The sequence below is a fragment of the Octopus sinensis genome, linkage group LG21 (assembly GCF_006345805.1).
Source record: "Octopus sinensis linkage group LG21, ASM634580v1, whole genome shotgun sequence".
In the NCBI taxonomy this organism is placed as follows: domain Eukaryota; kingdom Metazoa; phylum Mollusca; class Cephalopoda; order Octopoda; family Octopodidae; genus Octopus; species Octopus sinensis.
Window position 1 is genome coordinate 17,088,748 of NC_043017.1, and position 26,029 is coordinate 17,114,776.

Here is a 26,029-nt window from a genome sequence, read left to right on the forward strand (position 1 = left end):
CCCTGAAACCCAAGCTGTTGCAGTATCTGGTCCTGTATTTGCTGTTGGGGTAACTTTGAATGCCAAAATTCAGGACAAGACCCTCCAGGATTTTCCAGATGTATATCACTGCATTTATTATGTTAATGAATTGTATGCAGGATGGTGTAATTAAACATCTTATTAACAATCTTTCATGTTCTAAATATGTTCTCAAACACTCAAATTCAGACTTAACAACATGGGATAAAATTACAGTTCAAAAATGAAAATTCACATGGGAGTTTTAATACTGCTTATTTGTCAATACATATTTGTATCTAAATATTTTAGGAGCAGATATAAACTTTGGTTGTCTGTAATTTACATCCAAATAAACGAAATCATGTTTCCAGTGATTTATAAAATGTGATTGGATGGGATACATTGTTCCATTCATGTACTTTTAGGGTCAATAAACACATACTCTTTTATTTGTTTCAGTCATTTGAGTGCGGCCATGCTGGAGCACCGCCTTTAATCGAGCAACTCGACCACGGGACTTATTCTTTTGTAAGCCCAGTACTTATTCTATCGGTCTCTTTTGCCGAACCGCTAAGTAACGGGGACATAAACAACCAGCACCGGTTGTCAGGCAATGCTAGGGTGACAAACACAGACACACAAACACACACCACATCATCATCATCATCGTCGTTTAACGTCCGTTCTCCATGCTAGCATGGGTTGGACAGTTCGACCGGGGTTCTGGGAAGCCAGAAGGCTGCACCAGGCTCCAGTCTAATCTGGCAATGTTTCTACAGCTGGATGCCCTTCCTAATGCCAACCACTCCGTGAGTGTAGTGGGTGCTTTTTACGTGCCACCTGCACATACATATATATATATGTACATATATACGACAGGCTTCTTTCAGTTTCCATCTACCAAATCCACTCACAAGGCTTTGGTCGGCCCGAGGCTATAGTAGAAGACACTTGCCCAAGGTGCCACGCAGTGGGACTGATCCAGGAACCATGTGGTTGGTAAACAAGCTACTTACCACACAACCACTCGAAGGCATTCTATTTGAGTATATAATAATGACATAAGATCCGAAGGAAGGTGTATGTGTGTGTAGATGTATGTAATTGAAGGAAATTAAAAACTGTAAAAAAAGTTTCGCAATATCAGGAAGAGTAAAAATAAGTTAAAAACCTTTGGCTATCTCAGGAAATATTTAAGGGCTGAGGAACAATCCATATTCAGTCCCATTGAAATATATTTCCTTCCCCAGGGTTCACATGATGTATATATGTATCTATTTATATATGTATCTATTTTTATATATATATATATATCTGTATATATATCATCATCATCATCGTTTAACGTCCACTTTCCATGCTAGCATGGGTTGGACGGTTCAACTGGGGTCTGGCAAGCCCGAAGGCTGCACCAGGCCAGTCAGATCTGGCAGTGTTTCTACAGCTGGATGCCCTTCCTAACGCCAACCACTCCGAGAGTGTAGTGGGTGATTTTATGTGCCACCGACACAGGTGCCAGACGAGGCTGGCAGACGGCCACGCTCGGATGGTGTTTTTTATGTGTCACCAACACAGGTGCCAGACGAGGCTGGCATATATATGTATCTATTTATATATGTATGTATTTTTATATATATATGTATCTGTATATATATATATATATGTATCTATATATACATATATATATATAGTTGGAATTTACAACAAACAAAACAAAAGATGAAGACAGGTGTGTAAACAACAAACAGATGTATTAGTTTAACACTCAGGAAGTGAGAGAATCTTTTGTTTCGAGCCTATGCTCTTCAACAGAAAGGAACACAGAAATAAACAGAGAAATAAAAAAAGGTTTAGTGGCGAGTGATCAATCACGTATATATATATATATATATATATATATATATATATATATATATGTATCTATATATATGTATCTATGTATGTATATATATGTATCTATGTATGTATATATATATATATATGTATATATATATATATATGTATCTATGTATATATATATATATATATATATATGTATATATATACATACATATATATATCTATATATATATATCTGTGTGTATATATATATATATGTATGTATATATATATATATGTATGTATATATATATATATATGCATGTATATATATATCTGTATGTATATATATATATATATATATAAAATTATAAATTAGGGCATCTATGAGATACCAACATGCTGGAAATAGTAGCCATGATCTGACTTTAAAACCACCTTAATTGTCCATATATCAACATGGAGAGAAAACAAAGAGACAAGATGAAACTAGTAAAAAATTCCTGGATAATCCTAGGTCTCGCCTCAAGACAACCCTGGTGGAGATTGAAAACAGCCTGAAACAATCATGTGTGAAGCAGAGAGTAGACAAAGTAGCCTGGGTTGTAAAAAATAAGTCAAATCTAAATCTAAGCCTCCAGGCAATAACAGAGGAATTCAAGACAGGTTACCCCTGGTAGCTCCTCTATGCTGATGACCTGGCCCTCATAGCAGAATCACTACCAGAACTAGAAAAGAAATTTCAGGTGTGGAAGCAAGGTTTAGAATCGAAGGGCCTTAGAGTCAATGCTGCAAAGACCAAAGTTCTAGTAAGTAGGAAGGCAAACATATCACACACTCCATCAGGTAGGTGGCCCTGCTCGATCTGTAGAAATGGTGTAGGTAGAAACTCCATAAGATGTTCCCAGTGTAAGCTATGGATACATAAGAGGTGCAGCAACATCAAAGGAAGATTAACTGGCAAGATAGCTTTCCTGTGCAGCAGATGTATGGGGGCAATAAATACCACAGATGCTCAGAAAACAGATTCCATCACATGCCAGGGGGAGAAACTAGAAGTAGTTGATAGCTTCCGCTACCTAGGTGACCAAGTCTCTAGTTGGGGATGGATGCTCAGAGAGAGTTACTACTAGAATAAGAATAGCCTGGGTAAAGTTCAGAAAGCTTCTACCCCTACTGGTGACAAAGGGCCTCTCGCTCAGAGTGAAAGGTAGATTGTACGATGCATATGTGCGAACTGCCATGCTTCACGGTAGTGAAACATTGGCTGTGATTGTTGAAGACATGTGTAGGCTTGAAAGAGATGAAGCTAACATAATCCACTGGATGTGTAATGTCAGTATGCACACACGACAGAGTGTAAGCACCATGAGAGAAATGTTAGACATAAGAAGCATCAGATGTGGAGTGCAAGAGATATGTTTGCGTTGGTATGGTCATGTACTAAGGATGGACGAGGAAAGCTGTGTGAAGAAGTGCCACTCCCAAACAGTGGAAGGAATAGTGGGTAGAGGGTGACCCAGGAAGACATGGGAGGAGGTAGGGAAGCATGACGTTTGAATGTTAGGCCTCACAGAGGCAATGACAAAAGACCGAGACCTCTGGAGGCATGCTGTGACTGAGAAGACCCAGCAAATAAAGTGAGTTCACAGCTGTGTCGCATAACCAGCCCACTCAAAAGTACCTTGACGAAACCTATTGAGTCAAGTCCATCAACTTCAATATCAAAATCAAATCAAATTACAATGAAATGGAAATTATAGTTGTGATAGGTAGATAGACAGATAGATAGATAGTCAGATAGATAGATAGGTGGAGAGAGAGGAGGGATATATATATCTATATATATGTAAATATATACATATATATATTATACTGTTACGCCGTCGGGCGTTCAACTCAACTCAGGATCTAAGACCCTAGGCCTTCCGGGTCGATAAAGGGCCCTAAGTCGGCGACGACGACTACGCTCAGTCAAACGGAAGTCCACTACAGAAAGCGGGGGTGGGCAGCGAATGCAAGCCAGCAACCGAAGACAACAACAACAAAAGAGAGAGACAGCGGGAGGCAGTTGCTTACATTAACAATTTATATACTTCACAAAATCAATCAAAACATTTCAAATCCTTTTAACTCCAAGGTTAACAGACATTTAACAGACCGTGCACAGAGTTAAAAAACAAAACAATCAATGGCATTTAGCGAAATACAACGTCCGACAACAATCAAAACAAATACAGAATTTGGAAAACAATCGAAGCAAATAGTCTTTCTCTTTCTTTACATTCAGTTTACAGTCTCTTTCTCTTTCCTTTCCTCCTCCTTCCAACTCAATGTTCTTTTTCTTTTAGAAACACATCTTTTACAGTTCTTTTAAAATTTCTTAATTTTCTTTTCAACAGATTATGTCACAGGTTCCCCATATTTTTACAATCAAAACATCAAAGTTCAAAACACAAAGCGAAACGTAAATAAACAATACCGGCACATATTTCGTCCGCAACACTTTCTGAGCCTACTACACATTTTCATCTCGCCGCCTTCCGTCTCTCATACCTGTCCCTTCACTGTCATCTTCTTTACTTCCTCCCACTCGCCAATTCTCACATTCACTGTCTGTCTTCCTCGCTTCGCCGCTATTAACTCCTGGCCGCCTCTTGCCAACTCTTTTCCGGCCTCTCCCTGTCTGACCCACCAGTGCCCGTCACATTTAAAGGGTGGAATTTTATTTTTTTTCAATTTTCCCTGACCATGTAGGGATCAGAGATCGCTTCCTAAATGCATTAATTACCGTTGCCGTTGGCAGGACAAAGGATTTTTTTTTTCCTATCGTCCTGAACAACTAGAGCGCCGGTTCAACTCCAACCAACGGAACTAGGGCATAATGTTTTCCCATTAATTTTACCTTCGTAACAATATATATATATGTATGTATATATGTATCAGTTGAATAAAGTTAAAGCATGGTCTGGTTTTCATGTTTTTTATTATGATAGTAAAAAAACATGAAGTCCAGACCATGTTTTAATTTTATTCAACTGATATATTATTCTATACACATTCACACAAATTCTAGACAGAAAATATATATATAATATATATATATATAATATAATATATGTATATATTTATGCATATATATATATATAATATATATATATATATATATATATATATATATATATATATATTATATATATATAATATATATATATATATATATATATACATATATATATATATCTATATATATGTAAATATATACATATATATATATATATATATATATATATATATATACATATATATATAATATATACATATTATATATATATACATATATATATATATATATACATATATATATATATATACATATATATATATATATACATATATATATATATATATACATATATATATATATATATACATATATGTATATATATATATATACATATATGTATATATATATGTGGTCTATATATATATGTATATATATATGTGTCTATATATATATGTATATATATATGTGTGTCTATATATATATGTATATATATATGTGTGTCTATATATATATGTATATATATGTGTGTCTATATATATATATATATATGTATGTATGTGTCTATATATACATGTGTGTCTATATGTATATATATATATATATATATATATATGTGTGTGTGTATATATATATATTACAGAGATGTACTTGCATAGCAAGTGACCTGATCTGAGATCGTGTACTGAAACAAACTCAATTTCAGTGTGGAAGGTGCCTATAAGCCATTGAAAAAAACACAAAAAACAGTTAGATTCACTTCAACATCTAAATTTAATTTGGCCAAATATTTTCACTGCTTTGAGACCACGACCTGTTCACTGACAAAATTCCATGCTACATGGAATTTTGTCAGTGAACAGGTCGTGGTCTCAAAGCGACGAAAATAGTTTGGCAAAACTAAATTTAAATGTTGAAGTGAATCTAACGTTTTTTGTGTGTTTTTCAATGGCTTCTAAACACCTTCCACATTGAAATTGTGTGTTTATATATATATGTATATATATATATATATATACACACACACACGTATATATGTATGTATAAATAGTCAGACTGAAACATGAAGCCAGTGCTGTTATATAGCCACATTACTGTATTCGAGGTTATGATCACTTTGAATGGTCAAAGCAGGGGTTCTCAACCATTTTTTTTACCTATGGGCCCCTTTGATTATGATTTTATTGTGGTGGACCCCCATAGCCATTCAATACTTATTAGTCTTATAGAAATTGCTTTCAAAAGTCCTTGTTGTTTTTCACACATTAAGTGTGTAAAATATTAGAGTAAGAAACCTTTGAAATAGTGCAGGGGCTCTGACCCTCTGCAATGAAATCTCTCCCTAAACTACATCAAAACCTCCATAGAGTACTCTTTGTTGACCATCTAACCAGAGGGAACACAGTGGATGTAGATGATGCCCTTCATTATCATCATCATCATCATCATCATTTAGCATCCGCTTTCCATGCTAGCATGGGTTGGACAGTGCAACTGGGGTCTGGGAAGCCAGAAGGCTGCACCAGGCTCCAATCTTGATCTGGCAGTGTTTCTATGGCTGGATGCCCTTCCTAACGCCAACCACTCCGTGAGTGTAGTGGGTGCTTTTTACGTGCCAGACGGGCTGGCAAATGGCCACGGTTGGATGGTGCTTTTTACGTGCCACCGGCACGAGGGCCAGGTGAGGCTGGCAACGGCCACGATTTTTCAACCCTTGTGGTTGAAAAATGGTTACAGGTGAGGAATTTATGGCAAGGTGAATAATTATGAGGAATTATAAATATGGAAGAGATAAGAGTAGAGGACAATCAGTAGAATTTGTGTAAAATGAGGGGGTTATAGGGTGACCAATGATATATTTGTTGGGGGAGGTAGGAGACGGGAGATGACTGACAGTGCAGAAAAAGTGTGGGGAGAAGTGGGTGTGTGTGCAACAAGAGCAGTTAAAGAAAGGATTTTTTGAAGGCATCCTAGGGGTGGTGGGGTGTAGATGGTGACTAGTGAAATAAAGAGAGAACGAAGGGATGAGAGCATCATAGAGATAGGGATGGGAGCAGAAGACAAAAACAGTGCAAGCATACTGAGTGGGAGGGCTGAGGAGAGCGGGGATTGAAAAGGAGACTGTGGAGGACAGTGGGTAAATTGCAGCAAGACTCTCCCAGCCATCAGCAATCTCCTTGTTAGAATTCGTCCTTCCATATTTGCCAGAGAGAAAGCAGAAGGTGGCAAGCTGGCAGAAACGTTAGCACGCCGGGCAAATGCGTAGCTGTATTTCGTCTGCCGTTATGTTCTGAGTTCAAATTCTGCTGAGGTCAACTTTGCCTTTCATCCTTTCGGGGTCGATAAAATTAGTACCAGTTGTGTACTGGAGTCAATGAAATCGACTTAATCTGTTTGTCTGTCCTTGTTTGTCCTCTCTGTGTGTAGCCCCTTGTGGGCAGTAAAGAAATAAGAGAGAAAGCAGATTTTTTCCAGTGTTGCATGGATCACATGTCTTCTCTTTTGTGAGGTTCAACATCCTACAATCATCTTTCATCACTTCATTACATCCCTTTTTAGATCTTCATCTTCCACAGGCACCATCCACATTGAGCAGATGTTGCCATCTGCACATCATATGCCCATACTAATGCAGTTGTCTCTATCAGGTTATTTGCACTGCATCATTTGTGCATTTTGATATTAGACTTCCAGTGAAGCAAGCTCACCTTGTTTTCTTTTTCTAGCCTTCACAGATCCTCTGCATTCAGGGCCTACATCTCACTACGTAGCATTACACTTCACATACATGCAACATACAATTTGTTATTCAGACTGAAAGAGAGGCTTTTTGTTGGTAGCAGAGGTTAGTAGTTCCATGAATTTTCTTCACCTCTTTCTTATCTTGCTAGTTATACTTTCGGAGCACCTACTCTTGCTACTGATTAGGTCACCTTGGTAACAAAAGCTATTGACTGCTTCTAGGGAGCCTTCTGAACAAAGAGTCTATTTCCCAGGTACATTCGAGCGAGGTCGTTGCCAGTGCCGCTGGACTGACTCCTGTGCAGGTGACACATAAAAAACACCATTTGAGCGTGGCCGTTGCCAGTACCGCCTGACTGGCCCTCGTGCCGGTGGCACGTAAAAGCACTCATTACACTCTTGGAGTGGTTGGCGTTAGGAGGGCATCCAACTGTAGAAACTCTGCCAGATCAAGATTAGAGCCTGGTGCAGCCATCTGGTTCACCAGCCCTCAGTCAAATCGTCCAACCCATACCAGCATGGAAAGCGGACGTTAAATGATGATGATGATGATGATGATGATTCCTCCTTGATGCTCTTGCGTACCTGGAAACATACAAAGGCTGCTTTTGTTGCCTACCTGTCCACAATCCCTCCACACTTTTTATGCACCCACTTTTACATCTGGTACATTTTATGGAATTTCTGCCCCTTTTTCTACGTACTCAGCATGGCCATGTTCTTGACTGCATTAGGGCTTTGTTTTCTTTTTCACTTATCGTTTACTTTAGTCTCAAGTAAGTTTACTTCAAGGCCTTTCACTACCTGGGTTTGCTTCCATGCCTGGAATTTAATGTCTCACTCTTCCACAGATTCTGCTATTAAGAACAAAGTCATTAACCTACTGGAGTTCCCGTGCACCACCAGTCTTAGCTCTTTTTATAGCTTGGGGTCAATAATAAACAGGAAAGGGCTAAAGGTCAAGTCCCCCTCCTGCACACTAAATTCATCACTACACTCATGCTGACTGCATTTCTGTACAAAGCTTGTATGGCACTAATCCATGAATTGTATAAAGGCTTACTTCTGTGTGTGTGTCTGTGTGTGTGCCTGAGTGAATCATATCATTACATTCTGTGCTTCACTTGAAAAACTACAGAGCTATCTATAAATGTTGGGTTTGTTTCTATTCTTCATGACCAAAACATCTTTAATTTGAAAAACAAATTTGTTTATAAAAAAAAATGACATCCGACCGAAGACAATGCTTCAGTGAGGTATGTCCATCTAATTCAAGCTAGCATGGAAAAGATAAGGTGATGTGCCAACATGTTAGCAGAAGCCATATGTGGAACCAACTATCACTGTCGAAGAGAAATCCTGAAGGTTGTTGACAAGTTCATGCAGTTAGGCGTCACACTCTCCAGATCTGTGAATACTGATGAAGAAGTTGACACACGCATTGTCAAGGGATGCTCAGCATTCAGTGTGAGAGCATTCCTCTCCCACACTGCCCCCCCCCCCAAAATACTTCAGTTGCCATTGGTCCCTGACTGCAATCTCACATCAGATTAATTCTTGTTTGTTTTTGATGTTATTTCTGTTACGTGCAAATACCCTGATCTACCCATGGCTGATCTACCCAATTACGATTGCTTTCTAGATAATATTTTCTTCTTTGACTTCACTACTACTCCTGAACCTGCTAGCTGCTTATCGCTCCTCTTCAGGTCAACCCAACTCCCCTCCCCTCTCTATCTCTTTGTCAAATATCCAGTGTCTTATCTCTTAGATACCGTACTAAACACTTCTAATTACTCTCTCCTTGAACTGCAACACGGTAACTTAGTCATTGTTTTGTGCTAATTTCTACCAATATAGACTTGATATCAATTAACTTTATTTCAATTTATTTTTCTTATTTTAGGTTCTTCTGGAAATAAGGATAACCCTTTACCACCTGGTTTTAATGTTCCAACTGGTGGTCAGCCTAGCTTCCCTCCACAACCATACGGCCAATCAGGCTATCCACCTCAGGCCTCCCAACCAGGTTACCCTCCACAACCTTCTCAACCTGGTTACCCTCCACAGCCTTCTCAACCAGGCTACCCAGCACAGCCAGGCTACCCAGCACAGCCTTCACAACCAGGCTACCCAGCACAGCCTTCACAACCAGGCTACCCAGCACAGCCTTCACAACCAGGCTATCCAGCACAGCCTTCACAACCAGGTTACCCATCGCAGCCTTCACAACCAGGTTACCCATCGCAGCCAGGCTACCCAGGAGGTAAGATTTTTATGTATTGATTTCTTTTTATCTATTTTTATAAGAGAGACACAAAGAAAGAGAGAAAGAAGAAGGAAGATGTAGTTGAGATTCAATTAAATTAAATCTATTATATTACTGTTGTGTCTGGGGAGAGTCATTTTCTTTTTGTGCCTTATAATATAACACACTCACCGGTAAAATTTCCCCGAGACCCCTGAAGGCTGGAGGGTATATCAGCCGAAACATTGCGTTAACAACAAACAAGATGAGGACAAATGTCCGTGTAATTTAAATAATGTACACAATTCCTCATCTCTAAAATATAGAACTGAAGAATATAATCCTTTATGGAATCACGACAATCATTTGAAGATTAATTGAAAAGTATTGTAACATTTAATTTCAACAAAATCTATCAAAATATTTACAAACTTAGTATTTTGCTTTAATATTTTATATTATTTCATATTTAAAATTTAATCTCTGTGTTGTTTATACAACAAAATTTAATAAATATTCTGGGATGAATAAAACTGTTCTGTGCCCAATCTCTACAGAAAAGGTAGTAAACCATTACTTGAATTTATATAATAAAATGAAATATATATGTTGGGTATAAATTGATATAAATATGTTGCTAGTTTACTACAAACTTGATTAGTTGCATTCTATTTTTACACACATTTGATGTTTATTTAAAGTTGGTTTAATATGATATATGTAGAATTTTGGATCAGTCAATTATCAAACTGCCAATTATGTTTGTTTTAACACATCTTTAACTCCTTAGTGTTCACATTATTCTGCCAAAAAGTAATTATTTATTCACATGTTTGGAATTAATCTTGCATTATCTTGAAGCTTTGAGATTTTCATGAGATAACTGTTGATTTTGAGAATGAGATTGTAGAGTTGGTGTGAAAGGCTGGATATGACCAGTTTGAACATAAAACAAGTAGAGTATTTGGGCCAGATATGGCCCATTTAAATGCTAAAGGATTAAACACTGAAGTAGGAAGTAAGAATTTCTAATGAAGCTATAAGGTAATTCAAAACCATAAAATTGGAAAAACTAGAAAAGCACTTGGAGAGCACGGACCTCCACCAAGCATCTCATTCTAAGATAGATACGAGAGTAAGATTACTAATAGAGAAACGAAAATAAACTTTAGAAACAGCAACGCCACCATAGGTTACGTGGAAACGATGAACGTGTTTTCAAGGGAGATAATTAAAGAATGTAACATTGTAATACTTCATGTAAAGTAAATATAACAAATGAAAAGTCCTTCAAGAATCGATAAAAATTCCTGGATCACTACCAAAATGTCATCATCTGTTCTTTGTGTCATTATCAACTTTTCCTGCAAGTTTCATCAAATACCGTTCACAACTTTTAAAGTTATTTCACACAGACGGACAGACAGACAAACGAGCACCAATGAAAACATAACCTCCTTCCTTGGCGGAGGTAGTTAGACATTTTCATTTTCTAATGACCGTAATGTAGTTCTTGACGTCAGTAAAACTACTACCGTTCTTTGCTGTTTTGCTTCAAATCTTAACTGGCATTGATCAAATCCATACCAGTAGTATACTCCATATCATCCTATCAGTTTTATCCCTGCTCCTTAAAAATTAATTAAGCTAAGTCTCTTGGCAAAAGTTAGTCACAGTGAAAGTAAATGCAGGTCCTCTGTGTCTAAAGTAAAGCACTCAAACCCTTATATTTTTACTATTCAGGAACAACGTTACATTTTCTACATATATTAGGCTTTATCCCTTCAGCATTTAAACCAGACACATCCAGCCCAAAATATTCTTCTTGTTTTATGTTGAATCCAGCCGGGACTGGCTTATCGCACCTACCCTACAATGTTATTCTAAAAATAACAATCGCACTATCAAAATCTCGAAGCTACAAGATAATACTTGATTAATTTAAAAATAATAATAATAATGAAATTATTGTATACAGTGCTCAGGTGGACCACAACATGTCAGAAAGTGCGTATAAAGCATATGCAGTAATGTACAAATGTCTGGAAAGCGAACAGTGTATGAGTCAGATACATGCTTGTGTGTGTATGGATGGGAGAAAAATCAGGTGTAGTGTTGGCGAATCTCAGGAAGCATGGAAGTTTTGAAGGATGCAGTGCTCCGACAACTAACAACTGATGCCGGCAGTCTGTTCCACGCTTCAGCAACTCACAGCGTGAAAAAATGTTTCCTAAAGTCATGGGAGCTGTGCTGTTTTCTGACTTTGTAAACATGTCCACGGGTGTTAGATGGGTGGAGTTTGAAAAGGTGCTCAGAGTTATTGTTTGTAAGATGGTTGATAATTTTATGGGTGTTTGCCAAGTCAGCTGCCAGACGTCGGAGTTTCAATGTGTCCATGCCCAGGGAAGTAAGGCGTTCAGAATATGGCAAATGCCTGATGGAGGGTATTCTTTTGGTTGCATTTAAATTATTAATTTAAAATGATGATTAATTTAAAACAATGTAAACCAATAAGTCTGAAAGCCAAAGAGTTATACTCTCTGAACTAGAACACTGCTTACCTTTATGGCATAGTGCATACACATTCATACAAACTCATACATACATTCACACTCCCACACACATGGACCAAATTCCATTTATTGTATAAACATCATCTGCTATGACCAAATTTATTATAAATAATAAATTCTCTAAATATTTTAGTGTAATACAAGTGTAACTTTCATTATTTTCTGTTTATTTTGGCATTTCAGGCCCAGCTCCTGGTGGAAACAAAGTAAGTTCCATTAATGTTTCTTTTTTTTGGTTGATATATATTTATAAATTATATATATTTATAGCCAAATTAATAGTGTCAAATAGCTGAGTACAAGATTTTATCGTCATTTTAATATCCATTGTTACATGCTCAGAATTCATTGAGGCAGATTTTTTACAACTGGATGCTCTTCCTGTCACCAAACCTCACCTGTTTCCAATTAAGGTAATTTTTTCCTGAAGGCCAGACAAGTTTTTCATAGAAGACTGGAAACAAATGGTGCATGTTCACAACTCCCACACATGCATGCACAGTATGTCTAGCTTTAAGGAAATGTTACCTTACTTGGAAACTGAGTTGGTAATAGGAAAAGTATCTGGCTCCACCTCAGCAAATTCCATCTGACCCATCCCATGCAAGCATGGAAAAGGAGACATTAAATGTAGATGTTGCTGTTGAGCGAACTGTCTTAGTCCGAGAGCTCGCAAGATGGGAGAAGTCCGCAACATGGTCCTCTGCTATTCGTAAGACCCGCAGAAGAGAAAGCAGGTCAACCCCCGACACCGAGAGCATCGACGGATGGATGAATGCGCATCCAGGCTTAGTGGTTAGAGTATTTGGCTTGCAATCATAAGGTCGCGAGTTCAACTCTCAGTGACACATTTCATGTTGCCCCAGTTCACTCAGCTGGGAAAATGTGTACTTCCTGTATTCGAAAGGTCCAACCTTGTCATATTCTGTGTCATGCTGAATTTTCCTGTACACGTGTCAGTAGTGTACTCAGCCACTTGCATGAGCAGACAGTTCTGTTGATCAGATCAGCTGGAACCCTCATCATTGTAAGAGATGGAGTGCCATATTACTGATACTTTATATTTTTTTTATTATCCATTCTGCATCATCTTTCGTCTTTGAAATTTTCTCAATTATCTACTTTTTTTGTCAAATGATCTGCTGTCACAGTCTCGTCTCATTTACTTTTTAGCCAAAACCTTTGACCGATGATATGAGGAAAATGGCCATGTATGGAGGTCACCAAGTATTCCGCCCTACAGTAGTACCGGTCAACCCTTTTTCTGCAGAGGAAGATGCTAAAGTGTTGCGAAATGCTATGAAAGGATTTGGTGTGTAGAACCCAGAATTTTTTAATACTATTTACTTCATCAATACTTTTAATTTGCTAGAACCGTCTTTAACTCCTTACCCAACAATTATTTTGAAAATAAATGTATTTTTTCAGACATATTTTTTAATTGTTTTATTCTACTATGTTTTGGCGAGTCTATCTTTTGACGAGTTAACTCACCAGAGATAGAAAAAAACGATTTCGGTCAAAACGCATGTATTCGTTTCTGCCGGGTAAGGGGTTAATAACACTTCATGCTTTTAATCCGATGTGGTTCTGACAGATTCAACTGCTTTTCTGCATCTGGAAGATCTTCAGCAGCAGCCAAAAACTCTGGGATTCGAGAAGTTGCTTGGGGTTCAAATTACCGAAGATTCATTTGCTGCCAAAAGTCTCAAAAGTTCTGCAAGAGCAAAGACTCAGTGAATGGTACAACAACTGTCGCAAGCTTAACCCTTTAGTATTTAAACCGGCCATATCCGGCCAAAATAGCTAATCTGTTTTATGTTCAAACTGACCAGATCCAGGCTCTCACACCTACCCTACAATGTTATTCTACATTAGGTAATTACACCATCAAGATCTTGAAGATATGAGATAATGCATGATTAATTCAAGTCAATGGGAATCAATAGGCATTATGTTTGATTGAATAATCTGAACACTAATGGGTTAATGATGCTAAGTAGCCTGTCAGACTCCAAGAATTATCAGAAGCTTTTTGAGTTTATTGCTGTACGATATCCAACATCTATGGAATGCCTTGTGATCTGTCATTAGCTATGAGAATGTGAGCAGTTGTTTTAACAATTGTTACAAGTTCCATGTTTGTTAGAAACTCTGCAAAGAAATCAAAACACCAGACCCCTTGGTTATGTATCAATAGGTCAAAAACAGGGAATCCAAGAAACTGGTGTCAGCAAACATTGTACAATAAAGTTCATGAGTTTGCAGAAATTAACATGTTGTTAGGAGAAAAAAGATCTAACATTTCAGGTATAACTATCCGTAGGTGCAGGAGTGGCTGTGTGGTAAGTAGCTTGCTTACCAACCACATGGTTCCGGGTTCAGTTCCACTGCGTGGCACCTTGGGCAAGTGTCTTCTACTATAGCCTCGGGCCAACCAAAGCATTGTGAGTGGATTTGGTAAACGGAAACTGAAAGAAGCCCGTTGTATATATATATATATATATATATATATATGTGTGTGTGTTTGTGTGTGTGTGTGTGTGTTTGTGTGTCTGTGTTTGTCCCCCCAACATCACTTGACAACTGATGCTGGTGTGTTTATGTCCCCGTTACTTAGCGTTTATGTCCCCGTTACAAAGCCTTGTGAGTGGATTTGGTAGACAGAAACTGAAAGAAGCCTGTCGTATATATGTATATGTATATATGTATGTGTGTGTGTGTTTGTGTGTCTGTGTTTGTTCCCCTAGCATCGCTTGACAACCGATGCTGGTGTGTTTACGTCCCCGTCACTTAGCGGTTCGGCAAAAAGAGACCGATAGAATAAGTACTGGGCTTACAAAAGAATAAGTCCCGGGATCGAGTTGCTCGATTAAAGGCAGTGCTCCAGCATTGCCGCAGTCAAATGACTGAAACAAGTAAAGGACTAGAGTTCGGGTAGTACTGAGGACATGTAAGAACAGAGTGAAATTGAGCAGACAGGCATAAACATGTTAAGGGGTTTAATAAGTTAACTTTGTACCTCTTGTTACACCCAAACAATTATATTCCCTATTTCCCACGACACATGCCAAACTTACAAAAAAGTTAACTTATTAAACCCCTTAACATGTTTATGCTTGTCTGCTCATTTTCACTCTGTTCTTACATGTCCTCAGTTCTACCCGAACTCTTTGACTGAAAAATCTTCCTTCACATATACTCTTTACTCTCTTTACTCTTTTACTTGTTCCAGTCATTTGACTGTGGCCATGCTGGAGCACTGCCTTTAGTCAAGCAAACTGACCCCAGGACTCGTTCTTTGTAAGACTAGTACTTATCCTATCGGCCTCTTTTGCCGAACCGCTAAGTTACGGGGACGTAAACACACCAGCATCGGTTGTCAAGCGATGTTGGTGGGGACAAACACAGGCACACAAACATACACACATACATATATATATACGACGGGCTTCTTTCAGTTTCCGTCTATCAAATCCACTCACAAGGCTTTGGTCGGCCCGAGGCTATAGCACTTGCCCAAGGTGCCATGCAGTGGGACTGAATCCGAAACTATGTGGTTTGTAAGCAAGCTACTTACCACACAGCCACTCCTGCACCTATATATTTATGCTTAAAAATCCATCGTCTGAAAGTCTCCACTTTTGGCTTTCTCTCATTTTGTGTGTATATACATTCTTTGTACTTCATACCAAAACCATTTTTAATATTAATATTTTTAATGTATCTAATTTGCTTATGTACATGATTGCCTCTATTCCTGTTCAACTCGACCCCTCTTAAGCCTTTCTTTACTTTGTGGACTCAATCCCCTGTAAAGAGTCTAAGTTTGAATCTTTTGAGCACTATTAAGTGTCTTCTATACTGGAAATCTCTAGATCTTATATGTGGACTCTGTGTATGTGTGTGTGAGACAGGCTTCCACATAGTTTCCATCACTTGCCCAAGGTGTTTTGCTGTTGAGGGAACTGAACTTGAAACCATATGGTTTCAAAGCTACCTTCTCAACCACACAGCCATGCCTGTATGCATGCACGCACACACACTCACACACACACTCACACACACACACACACACACACACACACACACAATCAAAGTGAAAAGGTTTTTGAATTAGAGTTGCCAAGGTAATCCTCTTGATGACGATGTTACTGGAAGATTATGATGATGTTACTGATGATAATGTTGTTGTTTACACATGATTACACATCATATTATTGAAGATGGTATTATACTTTATTTCAGGAACCGATGAGTCTGCAATAATTTTCATCATAAGTAAAAGAACCAATAGCCAAAGACAGCAAATTGCTCAGATGTTCAAGACAATGTATGGCAAGGTAACAACTTTTTAGGGAGCCTTAATCTTTAGTCTCCTTGTAAATCTTCCCTAATTCATATAACCCTGTAAGAGATTTATTTACATGGATTATAAATACACTACATACAAATGTAAGCAAATGCTATGCATTACTTGTATAGAGCACATATTAAAGATGAATATGTTTGTGCGTGTGGATGTGTGCGTGAATCATTCGAAACGGTAGCCTGTAGGCATTTCTCTGTCGTCTCCAAAATGCGAGGCAAGATAATTCCATCTGCTGGTGTGTCAGCTCCGATTGTGTTTCTTTCTCTGTTTTTCCCTTGTATTTATAATATTTGAGACAGCTAGAAAGATAGACATACTGCAACAGAGTTACTACTTAAGTAGGTCAGCACTTGTCCAGTTGAACTTCGCCTGACATGGCTGAGGTCGTAGGTCAAAGGGAGATGATCAATCACTTTTTGACAGAACAAAGGGATCTTTAAATTTCGTGCCTATACATGCATTGGTTTTTGACGACCGATGATTCTTGGATTCGATTTCGAATCTAAGCTTAGAGAAGGAAGTGCTAACTCTTACAACCCTTTCTCTTTATTTTGACCTAAGTCTATACGCTCCTGGTTCTCAACTGGGGCCCACATAAGATTTTGTTGCTAAAATTTATCTGCAATAAATTGTTTATATTCCTACAATAGACAAAGTATTTAAACCATTTTCTTTTTTATACAGTTCCTAATAATATTTACTTATAAAAATATAATAGGATTTTTTTAAACATTGAATTATTATGAGGGTCCACCTGAATTAAACAGGAATCAAAAGGGTCCATAGGTAAACAAGGGTTGAGAACCAATGTTATACAGAGATATCTTCAGCAGCCTGTAAATCAAATTGTTTCCAATTCTTTCTGTGGTGCCTGGATCCCATACTCAGTTATCTTCTGCAGGCTCTGATACAACTCCAATGGGGCTGACAACAGTTTTATGTTTGTATCAAAAGTGAGACATTTCATTGATATGCTTAGATTCTTTTCTGAAGTAATTGAAACGTGTTTCACTAAATTCCTACTCAAAGGGAAGGCAAAGGACAGGAATTCCTCTGCTTGTTGCTTTGACAATTTACTTCAAAAGTATTTCTTTCCAATTGTCACATTTAGTCTGAAAGAATTAAATCGTCATGTATCTTTCTTTTTCTTTTTTTTTTTTTTTTCAAGGATTTGATAAAGGACCTGAAATCTGAATTAAGTGGGAACTTTGAAAATGTTGTCTTAGCCATGTTCAAAACTCCGGCTTATTTTGATGCCTGGTCTTTACAAGAAGCCATTTCGGTAAGTTATGAAGAAAATTGCAAAGATCATACATTTTGTTTTTAATGTTGAATATCTAATTTTGCGTGATGTAGTAAATAAAAAAGAACTCTTTCTGGTTCTGTTTTCTGATATTTTTCACATTTCTCCCTCTCCAAATCAGTAAGCAAGCAGATAGAAATTATTTTATTCATTGGGACACAAAACTCTACTTGTGAAGACCTGTTGAGGCAAATGATAATCAAAATCAAAATCGAAATCGATCAACATCAATGGAAATTGTAGCTGCGATACCAGTGCCAGTGGCACGTAAGAGAACCATCCGAATGTGGCTGTTGCCAGTGCCACCCCGACTGGCCTCCGTGCTGGTGGCACATAAAAAGCACCATCCGATCGTGGCCATTTGCCAGCCTCGCCTGGCACCTGTGCCGGTGGCACGTAAAAAGCACCCACTACACTCATGGAGTGGTTGGCGTTAGGAAGGGCATCCAGCTGTAGAAACTCTGCCAGATCAGACTGGGCTTGGTGCAGCCTTCTGGCTTCACAGACCCCAGTTGAACCGTCCAACCCATGCTAGCATGGAAAGTGGACGTTAAACGATGATGATGATGATGATTGAAACAAAATTTACAATTGTTTTGTATCCACCCATCTATCTTCTCTGTCCTAGGCAGGTTGTGGGGCTAGAGTCCTCAGGCACCCTCTCTATAAGGTCCTATCATATGCAACAGTTATCACACTTTCTAGCTGGGTTCCCAAATGTGAGCAACTGGGATTATGGAAGGTGGATGATTATGTTTGAAAGAGATTTGCAATGAGACAGTTCTTTCTTAATATGCCCCACCAGTTTTACGTTACATAAAGGGTTACTAGTGAGTAAACTGCTCTAGAGAGGATCCTCCACATTCAACCAAAATTCAAAAGGAGTTTCAAAAGGGGAAACTAGTTTAATCCTCCATTCAATCTTGATGTTTCCAATAATATAGCTGGAAGCTTCTTGATACTAATTAGGCAGCATTTCTGAAGAAGCCATAGATATCATTAAATCTTTAATTCCATAACTCGGCAGTCATGCATCACACCAGTGGGAGGAACCCACTTTCTCCCACTTTACAGTGGTGGCAATGAGGAAAAACAAATTTACATGGAGTGAAAAAAAACCATTCACATGGAGAGTTTAAACTTATTCATGTGGAAAATTAAATAACTCGACAAAAAAGAAACGAAAATTTTGTTGTGCAAACTTAAGAAAATCATAAAATATGGAAGACTTGTTAGCTGAGGTAATTGAGTTGTAAAAACAGCAACAACAGGAGGCACAATGGCCCAGTGGTTAGGGCAGCGGACTCGCGGTCGGAGGATCGTGGTTTCGATTCCCAGACCGGGCGTTGTGTGTGTTTATTGAGCAAAAACACCTAAAGCTCCACGAGCCTCCGGCAGGGGGTGGTGGCGACCCCTGTTGTACTCTTTCGCTCCAACTTTCTCTCACTCTTTCTTCCTGTTTCTTGTCCCCGACTTCCTACACAACCGCTGAGCCTGGATGCGCACTCATTCATCCGTCGATGCTCTCGGTGTCGGGGGTTGACCTGCTTTCTCTTCTGTGGGTCTTACGAATAGCAAAGGACCACGTTTCGGACTTCTCAAAGACCGTTCACTCAACAAACAAACAGACAGCAACAACAACAACTCAAGGAACAACGAGAACAACAACAAGGATTACAGCAGCAGATGTTAAAACTAATGAAGTTGGTAACCAAACTGGAGAATACATTTTCACCTGACCATGTAGCAAATTCCATAAGCGAATTCAAATATGACCCCGAAGAAGGAATAACCTTTGGGGCTTACTTTGGAAGGTTTGAACAAATTTTTGAAAAAGAACATCAGGATTACGTAAAGTATACTAGCCATCTCAATATGGCTAACCACTAAGGGTGGGTATTACTGTAGCTTTTAGCCCCAGGAGATCATCGTCTCCAGCTGGTTTTAGGCACACAAGGGCACAGAAAGTGTGCCCAAAGCCAGCTGGAGACGATGATCTCCTGGGGCTAAAAAGCTACAGTAACACCCACCCTTTGTGGTTAGCCATATTGTGATGGCTAGTATACTTTACGTTGTCGAGCGGTTACTGTTTACATCTCGTTTAGAGATTTATTATTAATATCAGGATTGGATGGATGAAATGAAAACGTACCTAGTTTTAAGAAAACTAGTGACAGCAGAGCATGAGAAGTATGGTAAGTTCATATTGCCAAAAAAAGGGTCCGACACAGTTGCCATTTTGTGCAAAATGTTTAGTGAAAAAAGTTCACTGGTTAATTCTGGATGGAAATGTTTAAACATAGAAAAGAGTAAGATGAAGACTTCACTACTTACAGAGGCAGAGTCAACAGAGAATATGAGAGATTTAGGTTGGAAATGCTTACTCTAAATTCTTTCAAGTGTTTGAATTTTACACAAGGATTGACAGGTAAAATGGATGCAGAAATCTGAATGAAAATTCTAGCAAAATTGGGAATGAACCAGGATTTGACATTGCAGTAACTGTCGGAAGAGTGTGACATGATATTAGAATTAAGGCATGACATGGAAGAAATTCAATGGAAAGAGTGTTTTCACATAAGACAATGCAAAAAAGTCAGAAGACAAATAAAGTATTGCAGGAAAAACAGAAAAAATATCAGGATGTAAACCCAGGTATGGCATGTGGTGGGATGCACCTGTGAAAAGAATGTCCATATAAAAGAGCAAAGTGTTTTTGCTGTGGGTTTACAGGATATATAAAAACATGGAAAATTTTAAACAATTGAGAAAATTGTTGAAGGTAAATAGTTGATTAGAAACTGTATATCCTAGTTTTTACAATAGGTGCATCATATCCCTGTTTGTTGTAAGGGGCAACCAAAAGGAAGGGCATCCAGCCATAAAGTACTGCCTCTAACCCATGCCAACATGGAAATGTGATCCTCTGTTTGGAATTAATCTGGTCATATGCTTCTTATATTGATTGAAGGCAAACAACATACATGGTTAATATGAATCATGAAGCAACTTATTTGCACCTTCATCTGAAGACAAATAAAGTATTGCAGGAAAAACAGAAAAAATATCAGGATGTAAACCCAGGTATGGCATGTAGTGGGATGCACCTGTGAAAAGAATGTCCATATAAAAGAGCAAAGTGTTTTTGCTTTGGGTTTACTGGACATATAAAATCACAGTGCGGAACTAAAATGATAGGAAAATGGAACAAACAAGAAAAAATAAATAGTTTGTCAGCAAGAAAAGGTGTGGCTACAACAAACAGAAAATTCGTGAATGTGAGAATTGAAACCACTAATGTCGGAATGCAGTTAGACGCGAGAAGTGACATCACAATCATAAATGAGAAAACATGGGAACAAATGGGTAAACCAAAATTATGTAGTTCAAATATTTCTCAGGCATTTGTAATAATTCACATAGAAAATTAAATAACTCTACAAAAAAGAAACAAAATTCTTGTTGATCAAACGTACAATAATTATAAAATATGGAAGACTTGTTAGCTGGGGTAGTTGAGGTCGAACCAAAAAAATGAATGTTTATGTGTTGAAAGAATCCATGAATTTAATTGGCTTTGAATGTATGGAGAAATTTAATTAATGGGATACACCCATAAGTGTATTGTGCAATAATGTAAATGGAGCAGTCAAACAATTGAATGAGGTCGATGAATTGAGACAAAAAATGAAAGAAACTTTCTCAAAAGATTTCAATGGCTGGATGCCCTTCCTAACACCAACCACTCCAAGAGTGTAACGGGTGCTTTTATGTGCCACCAGCATAGGTGCCAGTTGTGTGACATCAGAGTTGCGTGATATATATATACCTATGTGTATGTGTCTTTGTGTCTGTTTGTCCCCCCCACCACTGCTTGCCAACCGGTGCTGATGTATTTACATCCTTGTAACTTCAGCAAAAGGGAATGACAGAATAAGTACCAGGCTTTAAGAAAATAATACTGTGGGGCTTTTCGTTCAACTAAAAATTCTCCAAAGCATTGCACCAGCATGGCCACAGTCTAATGACCGAAACCAGTAAAAGATAAAAGGCAGAAGCTGCTGAAGCTGCAAAACTTCCTGTAAAACATTAAAAGCGTGTGTGTGTGTTCGCGTATGTGTGTACGTATGTATGTAGTGTCTTTAAAGAACTGATTATGGTATAATGTCCATAATGTAAGGCGGCGAGCTGGCAGAAACGTTAGCCAGTCGGGCGAAATGCGTAGCCATATTTCGTCTGCCGTTACGTTCTGAGTTCAAATCCCACCGAGGTCGACTTTGCATTTCATCCTTTCGGGGTCGATAAATTAAGTACCTGTTATGCACTGGGGTCGATGTAATCGACTTAATCCGTTTGTCTGTCCTTGTTTGTCCTCTCTGTGTTTAGCCCCTTGTGGGTAATAAAAAATAGGTATAATGTCCATACTCACCATTTTTATATCTCCAATGTTTGATTGATTATATTGTTGTTGTTGTTGTTTTATTGATAGGGTATTGGAACAAAAGAATCTGTTCTAACGGAAATCCTTTGCACAAGAACCAATGCTGAGATTCGAGAAATCCAGGACATTTATAAACGCTGTATGTTTTTTTCTTAATTACTTATTCATTTGAGTATTTATATATTTTGTTTTTGTAGTGGAATGAACACCCCTAAAAACAATTATGCTGATATGCTCCACCCCGCCATCCATCTATCTCTTAATTCTTGCACTTGAAAGTGGATGAAAAAAATTCTTCATTACAGAACAAGATATTATTGTTTGCTTCTGACTGGAACACAGTAACATTTCAATTTTGTTAGAGTTGGATCAGAATGTAAAAATTTGAATTAAATTCTCTGTTCTTTTGGGTTTCAAATTTACTTGACAGTGAGGCTATTGTCTTGGACAGGGGAATCAAGTCTTTGACTCTGGATGTAACTAATCATAACCACACAGATAATTGTAATTAGAAGGGTTTCACTGAAGGATTCTTTCCAATGTTGGAAACACTTAGGGAGTAGATATCATACCTTTATGAGTAAAGGTATGGTATCTACTTGCATTAAATAAAAGACCTGTTCAAGATTTATAATTCATAAATATGCCACAGAAACCAAAGTAAAGCACGATGGCTTTGGACATCTTTGGTTTGTGGAAGGATTACTGCATTAAGCTGTTTAATTGTGGAAGATGAAACTGGTGAAACATGACCGCCATTTTAGGTAAAATGTGGGATTTAGCTGTTGATTTCTGTTGATTTATTATTTTTTAAATTTCTCTGCAGCATTTAATCGGAATCTGGAAAAGGATATTATGTCCGACACAAGTGGATATTTTAAGCGTTTGCTTGTTTCATGCTGTCAGGTAAGTGGAAAATTTTGAACAATTGAGAAAATTGTTGAAGGTAAATAGTTAATTAGAAACTGTATATCCTAGTTTTTACAATAGGTGCATCATATCCTTGTTTGTTGTAAGGGGCAACCAAAAGGAAGGGCATCCAGCCATAAAGTACTGCCTCTAACCCATGCCAACATGGAAATGTGATCCTCTGTTTGGAATTAATCTGGTCATATGCTTCTTTTATTGATTGAAGGCAAACAACATACATGGTTAATATGAATCATGAAGCAACTTATTTGCACCTTCATCTGAAGACAAATAAAGTATTGCAGGAAAAACAGAAAAAATATCAGGATGTAAACCCAGGTATGGCATGTAGTTGGATGCACCTGTGAAAAGAATGTCCATATAAAAGAGCAAAGTGTTTTTGCTGTGGGTTTACAGGATATATAAAAACATGGAAAATTTTAAACAATTGAGAAAATTGTTGAAGGTAAATAGTTGATTAGAAACTGTATATCCTAGTTTTTACAATAGGTGCATCATATCCCTGTTTGTTGTAAGGGGCAACCAAAAGGAAGGGCATCCAGCCATAAAGTACTGCCTCTAACCCATGCCAACATGGAAATGTGATCCTCTGTTTGGAATTAATCTGGTCATATGCAAACAACATATATGGTTAATATGAATCATGAAGCAACTTATTTGCACCTTCATCTGTTAAAGTTTGGATTTCAAGGCTACACCACCCGGGTGGCTTTTTCAGTTACTTTTAAGAAGTTACAAACAATCAATCCGAAGACAAAACTTACAAAATTAAAAAAAATATTGGTTTTTATCAAAAGGCTATAAAAGTAAAAATGTATAAAAGTTATAAACTATAAAAATGCTACAAAAAAGAAAAAAAGAACCCAGGAACATCTTTGTTTCTCAGTTCAAATATGTAAATTTTATTAATGTTAAAACTAAAAGATTTTACTTAACCCTTTCGTTACCAAACCGCCCAAAGCCGCCTGAAAAAAATTTTGGTTTATGAGACCAAACCGCCCAAAGCCGCCCGAATTTACCTATTCATATTTAAATGAGAATATCAGAGCAAATCTCTTCAGTACATTCGTGAAAACACGTATTATACTTCGTAAACAGTTCAACTACAGTTTTGTACAATAATCGAAGTGTAATTTTAATTCCGTGAATTTTGGGAGATTTTTTTCCGAAATTTGTTCCTATTGTGTTTTTTCAAAATTTGTAATTCTGACAAAAAATGGATACGAATTTCATTATATCAAGCAGCGAGTCAGAATTCGAAGGATTTTCTACTGAAGACCTTCATAAATCTAACTCTATGACTGAAAAAAAAAAGCATGTGGTATTTGATAATGAATCTGATGTTTCATTTTCCGAAAGTGAAAACAGTGAATCTGAGATCTCCGATAGCGATAAAGAAAATGAATTGGCACCTGAATGGAGTGAAAATTTAAAAACTGTTTCTTTCGGTGATTTTTCTGAAGAAACTGGACCAAGCCACAGACTTTCCCAGAAGAGTAAAGCCTTAAACTATTTCTTTTTACTTTTTCGAATGAGCCTATTTGAAATCATTACGGTGAAAACGAACCGTTACGCTAAACGTAAACAAAGCGAAAGAAACGATAGTTTGTTATTTCCCACAACCTTAAATGAAATTAAGGCCTATTTTGCCATAAATATTATTATGGGTATCAGAAAGTTACCCAGAATAACAAATTCTATCGTAAAATTTTGTTGTATACCCAATTGAATATTAGCTAATAACCCATTTTCTCTAGCGATGTTTGAAGAAAATTTTAATAATTTTATATTTTGTTGAATTTACCTGTATCTACCTGCAATTAGAGTCACTTTGTGACAAAAATTATAGTATAGAATTGGTTGAGAATATTTCATTAAATTATCTTCCAAAAATCAGATTAATATATCGATAAATAAAAAAGTTATAGTTGTTTAATGAAACCAGACTAAATTTATGATTACGTTAGAAATTAATTGAAACACATAAGGGGTGTAATTTGGTCAGAAATATAGTAACGAAAGGGTTAACAAGTGAATATTTCAAAAGAAATAAACTCATATCCTTCATTTTTGAGATTGTTAGAATTAAAGAATTAAGTGAATATGAAATTTGAATTTATTATATTAGATAAGAAATTTAAACTTATAAAGAAGCCTTGCCTGGCCTCCGTGCCGGTGGCACGTAAAAAGCACCATCCGAGCGTGGCTGTTCGCCAGCCTCGTCTGGCACCTGTGTCGGTGGCACATAAAAAGCACCCACTACACTCACGGAGTGGTTGGCATTAGGAAGGGCATCCAGCTGTAGAAACACTGCCAGATCTGACTGGCCTGGTGCAGTCTTCGGGCTTCCCAGACCCCAGTTGAACCGTCCAACCCATGCTAGCATGGAAAGTGGATGTTAAACGATGATGATGATGATGAACAGGAATTAAATAAAACATCTACTTCCAAAATTCAGTAACATTTTCCTCTTAGAAACAAAATTTCCTAATATTTTATTCTTAGAATCAGACTTAAAGGATTCTTTGAAGGAGA

At 37.5% G+C, this 26,029-nt stretch overlaps 1 protein-coding gene across 12 annotated transcripts in view; it reads left to right on the top strand.

Annotated features, from left to right (window-relative positions):
* LOC115223011 (annexin A7) overlaps positions 1-26,029 on the top strand; it is a 163,198-nt gene that overhangs the window by 110,880 nt on the left and 26,289 nt on the right. For 3 of the 12 annotated variants that reach the window (XM_029793435.2, XM_029793436.2, XM_029793437.2), the window contains 7 exons: positions 9,534-9,893; positions 12,632-12,654; positions 13,622-13,760; positions 16,697-16,791; positions 17,989-18,102; positions 22,613-22,703; positions 23,391-23,470. In XM_029793435.2, the coding sequence (XP_029649295.1) occupies positions 9,534-9,893; positions 12,632-12,654; positions 13,622-13,760; positions 16,697-16,791; positions 17,989-18,102; positions 22,613-22,703; positions 23,391-23,470 (902 nt within the window). Of the gene's footprint in view, positions 1-9,533; positions 9,894-12,628; positions 12,655-13,621; positions 13,761-16,696; positions 16,792-17,988; positions 18,103-22,612; positions 22,704-23,390; positions 23,471-26,029 lie in introns of all 12 variants that reach the window. The other 9 variants (XM_036511873.1, XM_036511872.1, XM_036511874.1 and 6 more) reach the window with 9 other exon arrangements.